At 49.0% G+C, this 16,943-nt stretch overlaps 1 protein-coding gene across 1 annotated transcript in view; it reads left to right on the top strand.

Annotated features, from left to right (window-relative positions):
• The first annotated feature begins 279 nt into the window (after positions 1–279).
• Positions 280–16,943, top strand: part of shrprbck1r (sharpin and rbck1 related) — a 34,168-nt gene continuing 17,504 nt past the window's right edge. The window contains exons 1-7 of the mRNA XM_055664898.1: positions 280–509; positions 1,833–2,007; positions 2,875–3,009; positions 4,686–4,827; positions 9,430–9,520; positions 10,387–10,672; positions 15,363–15,517. Coding sequence (XP_055520873.1) covers positions 312–509; positions 1,833–2,007; positions 2,875–3,009; positions 4,686–4,827; positions 9,430–9,520; positions 10,387–10,672; positions 15,363–15,517 — 1,182 coding nt within the window. The 5' untranslated portion in view covers positions 280–311. The remainder of the gene's footprint in view (positions 510–1,832; positions 2,008–2,874; positions 3,010–4,685; positions 4,828–9,429; positions 9,521–10,386; positions 10,673–15,362; positions 15,518–16,943) is intronic.

Raw genomic sequence — 16,943 nt, 5'->3', positions numbered from 1 at the left:
GAGCACATGGAAAGAGAAACCAAGTTAACATGAACAGAACAAATACATTGGTTCCAAGGTACACAATAGTACTGGAAAAACTCAGCGGGTGCGGCAGCATCTATGGAGCGAAGGAAATAGGCAACGTTTCGGGCCGAAACCCTTCTTCAGACAATACATTGGCTCAGTGTTTCGGACCGAGATGTGCATTTGTCTGCGCTGGGGAAGTTGGTGCGGGAGGACGTCCTGCCCGGACCTCCTGTTGCCGCCCGAGCAGCTGAAGGCAGCGCACAGACGGCAGCGGAGCGGCGTCACGGCGGGAAGATCCGGCGATGGCGTCGGGCGAGGCGCGGGGGTTGCGGGCCGGGCCGGCGGCCGAGCGCCCGGGGCTGGGGCTGGGTACCGTGCTGATGTCGTGCCAGGTGTGGGAGGGAGGCGGCCGCCGCTCGGCCCTGCGGCTGCAGCTCAGCATGGAGCGGCCCGGGGACTTCCGGCTGGGCTGGCGACGCGGCGGCGGCAGCAACAGCCTGGTGAGTGAGGGAGGGCCCGGGGGGTGAGGGAGCGCCCGGGGGGTGAGGGAGGGGGTGGGGGGGGGGGGGGGGTGAGGGAGCGCCCGGGGGGAGGCCGGGGGGTGGGGGTGAGGGGGCCCGGGGGGGGGGGGGGGCCGGAGGGGGGGGGGGGAGGGAGGGCCCCCCGGGGGTGAGGGAGCGCCCTGGGGGTGGGGCGGGGGGTGGGGGAGGGGGGAGGGGGGGGGGAGTGGGGGGGGCGAGGGGGGGGGGGGGGGGGGGGGGGGGGGGGAGGGGCGGGGTGGGGGGGGGGAGGGGGGGGGGGGGGGGGGAGGGGGGGGGGGGGGGGGGGGGGGGGGGAGGGGGGGGGGGGGGGGGGAGGGGGAGGGAGCGGGGGGTGTGAGGGAGCGCCCGGGGGGGGGGAGGGAGCGCCGGGGGGGGGGGGGGGGGGGGAGGGAGGGCCCGGGGGGGGGGAGGGAGAGCGCCGGGGGAGGGGGGAGGGAGCGCCCGGGAGGGGGGTGAGGGAGCGCCCGGGGGGGGGGGGGGTGAGGGGTGAGGGAGCGCCGTGGGGGGGGAGTGAGGGAGCGGTATCTCCGTACACGTGACAATAATAAGCCTAAACATAGCAGCATGTGATAGAAGTGGCAGGTGGGAGTAGTTTGTGACCTGTCCATAGGAGAAATGTCGCCGGCAAGTTTGAAGGGAACTGAAATTCTAATCTACATATTGACTGGATGAACCAAACTGGCGAGTGTGTCATTAAAGAAGAAGTGGGGGAATGCGTCAGGGAACAGTCTGTTACTGAACCCAACTGGGAATAGGTTAGTTCATTTTGGTCGTGACGATTCTTTCAGAGAATATGTTGGAAGTTCAGATACAGTTTGAGGTAAACACCATGGGAACAAAACTGTTGTCTCTAACTTAACTAAGGGTAATTGTAAGGTGAGAGGTGAAGTTGTCCCCAGTGGGCTGGGTAAATTAGGTGAGAAACAGGTCAGTTTAGTTTAGAGATACAGAGTGGAAACGCCCTTTGGCCCACCGAGTCCACACCGACCAGCAAACACCCTTACACTAGTTCTATCCTACACACTGTGGACAATTTACAGAAGCCAATTAACCTAAAAAACTTGCATGTCTTTGCGATGTAGGAGGAAACCAGAGCGCCTGTGGAAAACCCACATGGTCACAGGGAGAACGTGCAAACTAATTCTATGCATTCACCCGATGTATTCCTCTCATGAGGGGAGTTACTCCAGCACTTTGTGTCTATCTTTGTCTTTGGGGTGTGGGTTTCTCGACCCTGCGGTTTTTAACCGGCCCTACCTCATCTTTCTGATCTGTCGGCAGGGCTTGTATGAACTTAACTTAAAGGACGTTGTGTATGAATTCAAGAGCGCGACGTGCCATGGGATCAGCATGCGAAACCAGCCGGCCAACCAGCTGGTCTGTCACTTCGATGACGAGGAGGAGGCCCAGAGATGGTCGACCATCATCACCAGCTCGCTGAGAGAGGTGGAGAAGGGTGGGTGGCTCGTCCGGGCAAGCGTGTTGGCTACTTTCCTGAGGCAGCATGAAGTGTAGTTTAGTTTAGAGACAGTGCGGAAACAGGCCCTTTGACCCACCAAGTCTGTGCCGACCAGTGATCCCCGCACAATAACACTACCCTACACACTATCCTTTACAATTTAACAGAAGCCAATTAGCTTACAAACCTGTACGTCTTTGGAGTGTGGGAGAAAACGAGATCCCAGAGAAAACTCACGGTGTCTGATTCAGATTCAATTTAATTGTCATTGTCGGTGTACAGTACAGAGACAACGAAATGCATTCAAGGGGACAATTTACAGAAGCCAATTAACCTAAAAAACTTGCATGTCTTTGCGATGTAGGAGGAAACCAGAGCGCCTGTGGAAAACCCACATGGTCGCAGGGAGAACGTGCAAACTAATTCACGGGGACAACGTACAAACTCCTTACAGACAGCACCCGTTGTCTGAAGAAGGGTCCCAACCTGAAATGTCACTCATTCCTTCTCTCCAGAGATGCTGCCTGTCCCACTGAGTTACCCCAGCTTTTTGTGCCTACCCATAGTCAGGATCGAACTAGGGTCACTGGCGCTGTAAGGCAGCAATTCTACCGCTGCACCACCGTGCCGCCACTGTGTAGATGGGGTGGAGGGTGGGGAGCCGGGTCTCTGTGATGGAGTGTGAGTTGTAGAGAGAGGGGAAGCGAGCAGCGGTATGAAGCTTTGGGGGTGGGGGGCTTGTGGGGGATGCGTTTTGGGGTGGAATGTGACAACGTGGTGCTCCCCTGCTGCGGGCCCTGCCACCGCGAGGTACCTCGGCCCCCACAGGCCTGCTCAGTGTTGATTGATTTTGTTTCCCTGCAGCGAGTAGCATGGTCGGTGCACAGAGCCAGAGCCCTCCGCCGCCGGCAGTGGGCAAGGGGAGTTGCGAGAGCGGAGTAGACACTCACAGAGCCAGTCCGGACATCCCAAAGCCAGGCACCGATCTGGCACACACAGGTGAGATATCCAATCGCGGGACATATGTGTCGCAGGACACACATGCAGTTCTCTCCTGCCATGTGAAGGAGGGAATTTTGTACTTTACCGTACTCTATATCTCACTTTACTCAAATAGTCACAGACACAAAATAAAACAGCTCGTAGATCAGTGGTGAGTCTATCTAACAGGTCACAAGTTCAAGAATAGAATTAGGCCATTCAGCCCATCGAGTCCACTCCGCCATGCAATCCTGGCTGATCTCTGCCTCCTAATCCCATTTTCTTGCTTTCTCCCCATAACCTTTGACAACGTTCTAATCAAGAATCTGTCCATATCTCTGCCTTAAAGATATATCCACTGATGGCCTCCACAGCCCTGAGTGGCAATTAGTTCCACAGATTAACTACCCTCTGACTAAAGAAGTTCCTCATCATCTCCTTTCTAAAAGAGCGCCCTTTAATTCTGAGGCTTTGACCTCTGGTCCTAGACTCTCCCACCAGTGGAAACATCCTCTTGACATCCACTCCATCTATGCCTTTCATTATTCTGTAAGTTTCAATGAGGTCCCCCCTCAACCATCTAAACTCCAGCGAGCACAGGCCCAGTGTTGCCAAACGCTCATCATATACTAACCCACTCATTATTCTTGTAAACCTTCTCTGGACCCTTTCCAGAGCCAGCACATCCTTCCACAGATATGGGGCCCAAATTTGCTCACCATGCTCTAAATGTGGCCTGACCAGCGCCTTATAAAGCCTCAGGTTTATTAATGTCTGTTTATTAAAAGGCCTTATCAGTGTGAGCAAGCCCAAACTGCTTCAACAAGCCATAATAACTACAAATTGTATATCCTTGTGACACAATGGTTACTTGTGGAGTTGAAATAAACCATTAATCAATGTCTCTGTAACCTTCCATCTTTGTCTTTCCCCAGAGTTAATTATAATCTTATGTATCCTGTTGTTTTAAAACTCTCCCTTATTGAACAAGTCGATACCATAAGTGTCAATGTTCCTGTAAGGAGAATTGATGGGGTCTACTTATTTAAAAAAAAAAGTCAATTTGTTAACTCTGGGGGACTTGCCTGTTATACACAGTGACAAAGAACAGCTGTAATCTGAAGGTTGCAACAGATAAGCACCAAGACAGACCTGCAAACGACTATTCCCCCCCCCCCGCGAATAGATAAGGAAGCCTGCTTTTCAGCAGAATGTAGCCACAAAAAGCTGGAGTAACTCATCGGGACAGGCATTATCTCTGAAGGAAGGGGTGACGTTTCGGGTCGAGACCCTTCTTCAGATTTCAACAGAATATAACAGCTTTGCTATTCTGACTACATTCTTGGCCATTTTTTCATAGCCAAGTGTGTGAGCTCCAAGGTTAACCATATTATAGCCCACTCGTCTTCCTTAAAATCCTCAAATTTTCCGACAACAGGCAGCTATCGCGAAAGGTCCATATTCATCAGCATGGTACAAGGATGGACAGGGTGGCCATTTGCTTCACCCCACAGAGTCTACCTCAGATGTAGATGTTGGGTTAGACCGTGTAAATGGGAACCGTTTCCTCTCAAGACACACACGCTTCACTCTTTGACCTGCGCTGCTCCCTGCCCCGTGAGTTTTTTTATCTTCAGCTGGGAACTGTGATGCTGATTTTATTGATTTTGTGCGCTGTTTGTTTCCAACGCTAGAGGACCTGGTTCTGCAGCTGACACAGGCAATAGAAGCAGGTGATTGCACCTTGACAGCGGAGTGTGCGGTGACTCTTGCCCAGCAGAGAGCCTGCCTGGCCATCTCTCTGAAAGAGCTTTCCTACCCCAGCCAGCCTATCAGGTAACCCTTGGTTCACAGTGCTACATCCGGGTTCAATAGAGTTAAATCAAGTGTTTAATTGTCATATGTACTGAAAACAAAACGAAAGAAATTCTTACATTGCAGCAGCATAACAGGCCTGTAAACACAGTACTTATAGATAAGGGCGGCACATTGGCGCAGCGGTACAGCGCCAGCGACCCGGGTTCGATCCTAACCTCGGGTGCTGTCTGTGTGGAAATTGCACGTCCTCATGACCCCGTGGGATGTGCAGTTTTTTTTGGTTAATTGGCCCTTTGCCCCTAGCAAATTGCCCCTAGTGTGTAGGGAGTGGATGAGAAAGTGGGATAAGGTAGAACTAGCGTGAACGGGTGATCATTGATGGGCGTGGATTTGTTGGGCTGTTGGGCCTGATTCCATGCAGTATCGCTAAACTAAAAACATGATAAACAAGGACGTTCAATAAATTTTTAAAAACGGTATTAGTGCAAAAATGCCCAGTCTCTAGTGCAACCAAGACCGTTTGTAGTTTGACATTTAGTTGGTGGTTGTAATGTTCAATAGTCTGATGTTTGTTGGTAAGAAGCTGTTCCTGAGCCTGGAAGTGATGGTGTTCAGACACCTAAACCTTCTTCCCAATGCCAGGAGTGAAATGAGGATGTTCAACACCGACCAACCAAGTAGATTTCAATAACAAAACTTAAAAATGTTGGGAACTCAGCAGGTCAGGCAGCATCTGGGGGGAGGGGGGGAATGGACGGACGACAATTCGGGTCGGGACCCTTCTTCAGAACAGAGTTGTCTTGAGTCTGAAGAAGGAACCCAACCCAAAAGCATCATCTGTCCATTTCCCTCCACAGGTGCTGTCTGACCTGCTGAGTTCCTGCAGCACTTCCTGTTCTACTCGGGATTCCAGCAACTGCCGTTCCATGTTTCCACAGCAGCTCAGCAATTTTCCAAGCAGGGCAAGTTTAATGTTTTTTTAAAAATAATCATATTTTGGAGTAATTCAGGAGTCAAGAGCGATGTGCCTCGGCAATGGAACAATGTCATTCTTACTTGCTGCAGCTTCACGGACCCCATTAACATCACAACACAAGATACATATACTGTAATCAATCTTAAATTACTAATGCCAGATAACAATAATGGTGAAAAAGTGAAGTCTGTAGTGCAGCCAAAGACGCAGTCCATAGAGGATCACAGTTGCTGAGGTTAGTGTTGTGCAGTGTTCAAGAGCGTGATACAGTGCCCTCTGCAATGATTGGGACAAAGACCCATCATTTATTTATTTGCCTCTGTACTTCACAATTTGAGATTTTTAATAGAAAAAAATCACATGTGGTTAAAGTGCACTTTGTCAGATTTTAATAAAGGCCATCGCAGACTTCAAGCAGTCATAGCATGCAAAGGATATGCAACAAAATAATAACATGACTACTTTCATTCACATGACATTGCTGTGTCCCAAACATTATGGTGCCCTGAAATGGGGGACTATGTATAAACGCAGCTGTAATTGCTACATGGTGAAACCAAATGTATAAAAATGGCCTTTATTAAAATCTAACAAAGTGCACTTTAACCACATGTGATTTTTTTTTTTTCTATTACAAATCTCAAAGTGTGGAGTATAGAGGCAAATAAATAAATAATGGGTTTACGAAGGAACTGCAGATGCTGGAAAATCGAAGGTACACAATAAAGCTGGAGAAACTCAGCGGGTGCAGCAGCATCTATGGAGCGAAGGGGTAACGTTTCGGGCCGAAACCCTTCTTGGAGCCTTTTTCCTTCGCTCCATAGATGCTGCTGCACCCGCTGAGTTTCTCCAAATAAATGATGGGTCTTTGTCCCAAACATTATGAAGGGCACTAGTTACTGGGAAGATGGTCTTCAAACTGGTAATCACAGCTTTTACCAACAAATTTAAACTGGGGTTAAATTAAGAATATATTTCTACATCAGGTTTTTTAAGATAGCGGGACAGGCGGTATCTGGATTGATATAAAAGGCTGGAGTAACTCAACGGGTCAGGCAGCATCTCTGGAGAGAAGAAATGGTGACGTTTCGGGTCATACCACCCCTTCCCCAGGTACTTTCACCTGCAACTGCAAGGGATGCAACACCTGTCCCTTTGCCTCCTCCCTCGATTCTGTCCAAGGACCCTCACGGTCTTTTTAGGTGAGGCAGAGGTTCACCTCCTCCAACCTCATCTACTGTATCCTCCATTCCAGATGTGGACTCCTATATATATGTGAGACCAAGCGCAGACTCGACAATCTTTTCGCTGAACACCTCCGCTCAGTCTGCCTAAACCTACCTGATCTCCCAGTTGCTAAACACTTTAACTCCCCTCTCATTCCTACACTGACCTTTCTCTCCTGGGTCTCCTCCATTGTCAGAGTGAGGCCCAGCGCAAATTGGAGGTACAACACCTCATATTTCATTTGGGCAGCTTATACCCTAGCAGCATGAATATTGTCTTTTGTAACTTCAAGTAACCCCTGCTTTCCCTCTCTCTCCATCCCTCCCCCTTCCCAGTCCTCTGACCAGTCTGAGAGTCACCCTGATTATATTTTATCTGTTTGCTTTGTTGTCACCTTCTCCTAACTAACTGATCACCTTACCCTTCCTTATCTCAGTATCTTCATCTCCCCTAACTCTCAGTCTGAGGAAGGGCCACCCATTCCTTCTATCCAGAGATTCTGCCTGTCCCGCTGGGTTACTCCAGCATTTTGTGATTAAGGTGTAAACCAGCATCTCCAGTTCCTTCCTGCAAGTTTTTTAAGATGTTGTTTCTCATAGTTATACAGTTGCAGCATTGAAACTGGCCCTTTGGCCCACCCTGTCGATGCTGACCATCAAGTATGTATCTACACTAATCCCATTTACCAGCACTTGGTCTGTAGCTTCCATCCCTTCAATGGAGTTTGGATATATATTTAAGTAGGATGACATTTTACACCAATTGTGTGGATAATCCCCTCTCAAAGAGCCGGCATGGTACGATGGGATGAATGGTTCCTGCACCACATCATCATGTGACCTTTGCTCAAGAAACTATCATGAAGCTCGTGAACAAAACACAAAGTGCTGGAGGAACTCAGCAGTCCAGGCATCATCTGTGGAGGGAATGGATAGGCAATAGAACGATACAGTGTGGAAACAGGCCCACACTGGCCAACATGTCCCAACTACACTAGTCCCACCTGCCAGCGTTTGGTCCAAATCCCTCCAAACGTGTCCTGTCCATGTACCTGTCTAATTGTTTCTTAAACATTAGGATAGTCCCAGCCTCAACTACCTCCTCTGGCAGCTTGTTCCATACACCCATCACCCTTTGTGTGAAAAAGTTACTCCTCGGATTCCTATTAAATCTTTTCCCCTTCACCTTGAACCTATGTCCTCTGGTCCTCGAATCTCCTACTCTGGGCAAGAGACTCTGTGCATCTACCCAATTTATTCCTCTCATGATTTTATACACCTCTATCAATCACCCCTCATCCTCCTGTGCTCCAAGGAATAGACGCCCAGCCTACTCAACCTCTCCCTATAGCTCACACCCTCTAGCCCTGGCAACATCCTCATAAATCTTCTCATAATCATACTTTCATAATCATAACCATAATCTAATAGCCAAGTATGTTTTGCAACATACGAGGAATTTCATTTTCCATACTGTCATACAAATAAAAAGCAACAGAACACACAAAATACATTTTTACATAAACGTCCACAACAGTGACTCCTCCACATTGCTCACTGATAGAAGGTGAATAAACATTCAATCTCTCCCTTCTTTGGCCTTCAGCGGTCGGGGGCCTCTAACCTTCCGTTGACGGGACGATCTTACTCCTGTAGCCAGCAGCGGGCCGCCTCGTTGGGGCGATCAAGCTCCTGCATCGGGGGGAATCTCAGCTCCCCCGCACCGGGCGATCTGACCCTGGGTCAGGGCTAGTCGAACGTCATGCGGCTTTTGGAGCTTCCCTACGATGGTCTCAACCCGAGACTGCGAGCTCCTTGATGTTAAAACCCGCAGGCTGCGTTTGGAGGGTCGATCCCAGGCAAGGAATCGGCTCCAATGGTCAGTCCACACCCCGCGGTGGGACTCAAATTCAGTCCCGAGCAAGGCCACCTCCACGATGTTAGGCCGCAGAGCAACCGGAAATACGATCCGGAAAACAACCGCATCTCCGGCAAGGTAAGAGAGTGGGGGAAAAAAAGGTTTCCCCGACACTCCCGCCCACCCCCCACATAAAACAAACCAGACCACATTAACACAAACTTTTTAAACACACTAAAAATAATTTTAAAAAACCCGAAAAGGACAGACAAACTGTAAGCGAGGCTGCCATCGAAGTGCCACCTGGTGGAGGAATGCCTTTCAAGCTTGAGCTCTTTCGGAGCCCCAGACCCGAAGTGTTGTCTGTCCATTCACTCCCCAGATTCTGCCTGACCTGAATTCCTCCAGCGCTTGGTGTTTTGCTCCGGATTTGAGCATCTACAGTTCTCTGTGTCTCCAGGAAGTACGTGAGGCTCTGTGGAGTGTGGGAAGTGGATTGCGCTTGGGTCAGGAGGGTGTGTGAAGGTCTCAAGCCCTGTGGCTTCTTTCTGTCCCCCCAGCCTGAGAGTCGGAGTGGAGGACGCCTCCTCTTCTGCCACCATCGTCCTGAAGGTCTTCCCCTACGCCACAATCTACACACTAAAGCAACAGGTAAGGCAATGCTGGAGACGTGATTGTGATGTTCTTCGTCACAGTGGTAGAGCGCCGGGAGCACAGCCTATCCCAATGGGAATGCAGCTTTTAGACTTTAGAGATACAGCGTGGAAGCAGGCCCTTCGGCCCACCGAGTCCATGGCAGCCATCGATATTCTGTACACTAGTTCTATCCAATACACGAGAGACAATTTACAATTTACAAAAGCTGGTTTACCTGCAAAACTACTTCTTTGGTGTGGGAGGAAATGGGAGCATCCGGTGAAAACTCACGCAGGTCACGGGGAGAACGAGGATCAAACCTGGCGCCATTAGGCAGCAACTCTACCGCTGTGCCACCGTGTCGCCCCAAGCTGGAGGTGTGGACCCTCATGGCTACAGTATTGGTATCTCTTTCCTCCCGTCCTCAATGTCACAGAAACAGGCCCTTCGTCCCACTTTGTCCATGCTGACCAAGTTTGTCCCATACAAGCCCATAATCCCTCTGAACCTTTCTTGTGCACACACCTAACCAAATAACTTTTAAAAGATGTAATTGTATCTGCCTGTTTTAATGCTGTATCTCTAAACTAGACGAAAACTAAAATGCCGATCATCGATCACCCATTCGCACTAATTCTGTTATCCCACTTTCTCATCCACTCCCTACACACTAGGGGCAATTTACAGAGACCAATTAACCTACAAACCCGCACGCCTTTGGGATGTGGGAGGAAACTGGGGTACCCGGAGGAGGCCCATGCGGTCACAGGGAGAACGTGCAAACTCCACACAGACAGCACCCGAGGTCAGGATGGAGCCCAGGTCTCAGGCGCTGTGCCGCCATTGTTTCTAAATGAAGGGTCGGTGTTGTTGTGCGGCAGGTGTTCCGTGAGTTTGGATTCCACCCCGGGGTCCAGCGCTGGATCGTCGGCCAGTGCTTGGCAGCCGACCACAGGACGCTCAGCTCGTACGGGGTGAGGAGGGACCGAGACCCTGCCTTCCTCTACCTGCTCTCCAGCAAGCTGGCCGGACTGTCCCGGCAACAGTACGAAGAGGACCAGGCCCAAGCCATCATGGCCGACGGGGAGCCCCTCACACATGTCCTCCGCAGAGCGAGCCTCCTGCTGCACGAGAAGTGGAACTGCAGCACCTTACCTGCCAGCAAAGGTGAGTCTCCCCAGCAGGCCTGGGGATGCAGGGAGAATCAGTTTAGTTTAGGAAAGAACTGCAGATGCTGGTTTAAATCGAAGGTGGACACAAAATGCTGGAGTAACTCAGCGGGTCAGGCAGGATCTCTGGAGAGAAGGAATGGGTGACGTTTTGGGCCGAGACCCTTCTTCAGACTGATGTCGGGAGTGGGCGGGACAGAGAAGGATGTAGTCGGAGACAATAAGACTGGTGGGAGAACTGAGAAGAGGGAGTTGTGTGTTCTGTGTTCTTACTTCCTCTGGCAACTCGTTCCATTTAACCATTTCCATCTGATTGGAAAAATTGCCCCTCAGTTCCGTATTAAATCTTGCCCATCTCATCTTAACCATATGTCCTCTTGTTTTTGGTTCCTCTACTCTGGGTACTGAGTACAAAAGTTGGGTGGTATTTCCCTGAAGTTTAACTTAGCATCATGTTTGGCACAGACATTGTGGGCCGAAGGGCCTGTTCCTGTCCTGTGCTGTGTCAGTTTTGGTCACCCAGCAATAGCAGAGATATTATACTTTGGAAGTTGGAAAGGGTGCAGAAGAGATTCTCCGGGATGTTACCTGGGCTTGTGGGCTTGAATTATAGGGAGAGGTTGGATAAGCTGGGACTTTTTTCTTTGCGGTGTAGGAGGCTCAGGGGCGACCTTATTGAGATGTACGAGGTCATAGATAAAGGGAATGCTCACAGTAATTTTTCCCAGGGTAGAGGATTCTAAAACTAGAGGGCATAGGCTTAAGGTGAGAGGGTAGAGATTTAAGAGGGACCTCAGGGGAACTTTGCCACTCAGTATGTGGAACGAGCTGCCAGAGAAGGCTGTGGAGACCAAGTCAATGGATATTTTTAAAGCTTGATTAGTACGGGAGTCAGGGGTTACGGGGAGAAGGCAGGAGAATGGGGTTGGGAAGGGAATATAGATCAGCCATGATTGAATGCTGGATTAGACATAATGGGCTGAATTGCCTAATTCTGCTCCTATCACATAATAATAATAATAATAAATTTTATTTATGGGCGCCTTACAAGAGTCTCAAGGACACCTTACAAAAATTTAGCAGGTAGAGGAAAAACATGTAAGGGGAATGAAATAAATAGTAGAGACATGACTAGTACACAAAGTAAAGACAGAATTCAATACAAAACACAATATGAGGCAATTAATGCACATATGAAAAGGGAGGGGGACTTGGGGCTAAGGATAGGCAGAGGTGAAGAGATGGGTCTTGAGGCGGGACTGGAAGATGGTGAGGGACACGGAATTGCGGATCAGTTGGGGGAGGGAGTTCCAGAGCCTGGGAGCTGCCCTGGAGAAGGCTCTGTCCCCAAAACTGCAGAGGTTGGACTTGTGGATGGAGAGGAGACTGGCTGATGTGGATCTGAGGGACCGTGAGGGTCGGTAGGGGGAGAGGAGGTCAGTGAGATATGGGGGGGCCAGATGGTGGAGGGCTTTGTAGGTAAGGATCAGGATTTTGTAGTTGATCCGGTGGGAGATGGGAAGCCAGTGAAGTTGTTTGAGGACTGGAGTGATGTGATGCCAGGATTTGGTGTGGGTGATGAGTCGGGCGGCTGCGTTCTGGACCAGTTGTAGTCGGTTGATGTAGGTGGAGCTGATGCCAAGGAGAAGTGAGTTGCAGTAGTCCAGTCGGGAGGAGATGAAGGCATGGATGAGTCTTTCAGCAGCGGGAGGTGTGAGAGAGCGTCTGAGTTTGGCGATGTTGCGGAGATGAAAGAAGGAGGTTTTAATGACATGGCGGATGTGAGGCTCAAGGGAGAGGGTGGAATCAAAGATCACGCCAAGGTTGCGGGCCTGGGGAGATGGGGAGACAGTGGTGCCGTTGATGGTGAGAGTGGGGTTATTGATTTTGCTGAGTGTGGCTTTGGAGCCTATGAGGAGGAATCCTGTCTTATCGCTGTTGAGTTTGAGGAAATTATGTTGCATCCAGGTTTTTATAGCTGACAAACAGGAGTTGATATGGGGGGGGGGGGGGGGTTGTGGGGGGATTTGGTGCCGAGGTAGATCTGCGTGTCGTCAGCGTAACAGTGGAAGTCCAGGTTGAAGTGGCGGAGTATCTGACCAAGGGGGAGGATGTAGATGATGAAGAGGAGGGGGCCGAGTACGGAGCCTTGGGGAACGCCTTGAGTGACTGTGGCTGTAGCAGAGGTGTGGTTGTGGAGAGAGATGAAGTGGGATCTGTTGGAAAGGTAGGAACGGAGCCAGCTGAGTGCAGAGCCTTCAATGCCGAGGTCTTTGAGTCTGGTGAGCAGGATGTTATAGTTCACTGTATCGAAGGCTGCGTTCAGGTCATGAACATGAAGGAAGCTATGGAAGCTGATACAATTACAGTGCCCTCCATAATGTTTAGGACAATGATCCATCATTAATTTATTTGCCTCTGTACTCCACAATTTGAGATTTGTAATAGAAAAACAATCCCATGTGGTTTAAGTGCATATTGTCAGATTTTAATAAAGGCCATTTCTATACATTTTGGTTTCACCATGTAGAAATTACAGCAGTGTTTACACATAGTCCCCCCATTTCAGGGCACAATTAAAGTTGTCATGTTTAGTATTTTTTTTGAATATCCATTGCATGTAATGACTGCTTGAAGCTTGCGATTGATGGACATCACCAGTTGCTGGGTGTCTTCTCTGGTGATGCTCTGCCAGGCCTGTATTGCAGCCATCTTTAGCTTATGCTTGTTTTTGGGGGCTAGTCCCCTTCAGTTTTCTCTTCAGCATATAAAAGGCACGCTCAATTGGGTTTGGATCGGGTGATTGACTTGGCCACTCAAGAATTTACCATTTTTTAGATTTGAAAAAATCCTTTGTTGCTTTAGCAGTATGTTTGGGATCATTGTCTTGCTGTAGAATGAACCGCGGGCAAATGAGTTTTGAGGCATTTGTTTGAACTTAATACGATGTGTCTATACACTTCAGAATTCATTATGTTGCTACCATCAGCAGTTGTATCATCAATGAAGATAAGTGAGCCAGTACCTTCAGCAGCCATACATGCCCAGGCCATAACACCCCCACCACCGTGTTTCAAAGATGAGGTGGTATGCTTTGGATTTTGGGCAGTTCCTTCTCTTCTCCATACATTGCTCTTGCCATCACTCTGATGTAAGTTAATCTTTGTCTCATCTGTCCACAAGACCTTTTTCCAGAACTGTGGTTGTTCTTTTAAGTACTTCTTGACAAACTGTAACCCAGCCATCCAATTTTTACGGCTAACCAGTGGTTTGCATCTTGCAGTGTTGCCTCTGTATTTCTGTTTGTCATTGACAAATCCACACCTGACTCCTGAGAGTGTTTCTGATCTGTCGGACAGGTGTTTGTGGATTTTTCGGTATTTTCGAGAGAAATTCTTCTGTCATCAGTTGTGGAGGTCTTCCTTGGCCTGCCAGTTCCATTGCGATTAGTAAGCTCACCAGTGCTCTCTTTCTTCTCACTTTCTACCGTCGATTTTTCCAGCATCTGCAGTTCTTTCTTAAACAAATCTTTCTTTTTAATGATGTCCAAACAGTTGATTTAGGTAACCCTATGGTTTGGCTGATGTCTCTACCAGTTTTATTCTTGTTTCTCAGTCTCACAATGGTTTATTTGACTTTCATTGGCACAACTTTGGTCCTCATGTTGATAAACAGCAATAAAAGTTTCCAAAAGTTGATGGAAAGACTTGGTGCTGAGATTATACCTGCATTATACCTGCATTAAGGAGGCAATTAAACACACCTGAGCAATTACAAACACCTGTGAAGCCACGTGTCCCAAACATTATGGTGCCATGAAATGGGGGGGGGTGATGTATAAACACAGCTGTAATTTCTACATGGTCAAACCAAAATGTATAAAAATGGCCTTTAATAAAATCTGACAATGTGTACTTTAATCACGTGATTTTTTTTTTCTATTACAAATCGCAAATTGTGGAATATAGAGGCAAATAAATAAATGATGGGTGTTTGTCCCATACATTATGGCGGGCACTGAATGACTCAAAATAAATTTGAACAGATGTATGGATAGGAAGGATTTAGATTGATGAATGCCAGCAAATGCGATTAACATAGATTGACAACTTGGTCGGCAGAAACAAGGGCCTGTTCTGTTGCTGTATGACTCTAATGTGTAGGAAGGAACTGCACATGCTGGTTTACACTGAAAATTGACACTAAATGCTGGAGTAACTCAACGGGACAGGCAGCATCTCTGGAGAGAAGGAATGGGTGATGTTACGGGCCGAGACCCTACTGCAGATTGAGAGTCGGGGAAGATGGAAACGAGATATGGAAGGGTACAAAGAGCATGTAAGACATGAAAAGGACAGATCAAAGCAGACGATGATCAAGCAAATGTATAATGGTTCATTGTTGGCTGAGGGGAAGGTGACAACGAGGTATACAAACAGTAAAATTAATCAGAAGGACAGTGAAACTAGGTGGGGGAGGCAATAGAGAGAGAGGGAAAGCAAAAGTTACTTGAGGTTGGAAAAAATCAATATTCATACCGCTGAGTTATAAATTAACAGAGTGTGAGAAATGTGTGCAGGTGGTACAGGCCCCGCCTTGCGCTGGCTGACGTGCGTGCGCCATGTGTGGTGGGCAATGTGAGGGAGGGTGCTTGGTGACGGCTCCATGTGAAGTATGTGTGTCTGCAGGTGGGGCGCTTGCCACGAGCAGGGAAGGAAGGCCGGACCTCAGTAACGCTGCCCTGTGCCTCGACCTGGAGTCCACGTCGCATCAGCCGGCGGTGTCACAGGAGACGAGGAGTCAGCTTCAGCAGCAAACCTCTCCCACGCACCAGGCTGCACAGGTACCGGCAGAACCCGTTGGCAGTCATGCCTCAATCTACCTCGCCCACAGCGGGCAGCTGGTTCAGTCATTGTTTATTCGGTTCAGTCTAGTTCAGAGATGGAGCACGGAAACAGGCCCCGCTTCGGCCCACCGAGGCCGCACTGACCAGCGATCACCCCTTCGCACTAGTTTCATGTTACCCCACTTTCTCATCCACTCCCTACATACGATGGGCAATTTACAGAGGGCCGATTAACCTACAAACCCGCACGTCTTTGGGATGTGGGAGGAAACCGGAACACCCGGAGGAAAGTGGGAGAACGTGCAAACTCCACACACACAGCAGCTGAGGTCACACTCAAACCAAAGTCTCGAGCACTGTTAGGCAGCAGCTCTACTTACTGTGCCACTGTGCTGTCCAGTGACCTCCTTTGTTACGAGCAGATTGTGCCTCTTGGGGATTTCTTCTCTCTAATTGGGATTAATCCCTGCAGACTGTTGTGAAGCAGCTGTTTGATCATCTGTCTGAACTGTCTCACTGTGGTCACTGTAAGACAACTCCACCTCTGACTATTACAATGCCCCACGTCTCTCTGGTGTATTATTATCATTGTCATGTGCGCTGAGACTTTTGTGAATATCTTTGATTGCATGATATCCAGTCAAACCGTACTATATATCAGGTTTTGGGTCAGAACCCTTCTTCGTAAAGCCCCTGTCCCACTTTCCCGAGTTAATCACAAATTCCCCCGACTTTTCCCCTTGATTCAAACTCGGAGAATGTCCATAGGAGTCCGTAGATATTTCGCAGCGGCTCGTAATGCCAGCCGTAGGTACTCTGGGCATCGGGTAAGTCGGGACTTTTTTTCGGGATGTTGAAAAATGTCCACGAGTAAGAAATATAGCCCCGAGTACCTACGGCTGGCTATTACCATTCCAAGTTTGAATCGAGGGGAAAAATCGGGGGAATTCGTGGTAACTCTGGAAAGTAGGACAGGGGCTTAAGTGTATAAAAGTATGAGAGGTGTTGATAGTCAGAAACTTTACCCCAGGTTGGCAATATCAAATACTACAATGCATAGCTTTAAGGTAAGTGGGGCAAAGTATAAAAGAGATGTACCAGGCAGGTTTGTTTACACAGAGAGCGCTGAGTGCCTCTGGGTGAAAATGTTGCCCACAGGTCCCTATTAAATCTTTCCCTTCTCACCTTAAACCTATGACCTTTAGCTCCTGATTCCCCTACCTGTGTGAAAGACTGCACACTCATCCTATCTATTCCCTTCATGATTTTATAGACCCTCTATAATCTCACCCTTCTGCTGTGAAGGCTCCATCACTGAATATTGGCAGCAGTGAGATTGGCAGGTTTGAATGTGGGGGGAATCAAAGGATCAGTGCAGCAAAATGATGCTGAGATAGATTGCGTGCCGTGATTGGGACAGCAG

This window comes from Leucoraja erinacea, chromosome 2 (assembly GCF_028641065.1).
Source record: "Leucoraja erinacea ecotype New England chromosome 2, Leri_hhj_1, whole genome shotgun sequence".
Classification (NCBI taxonomy): Eukaryota; Metazoa; Chordata; class Chondrichthyes; order Rajiformes; family Rajidae; genus Leucoraja; species Leucoraja erinaceus.
The sequence above is the reverse complement of the archived record's forward strand: the minus strand, read 5'-3'. Positions and strand labels throughout refer to the sequence as shown.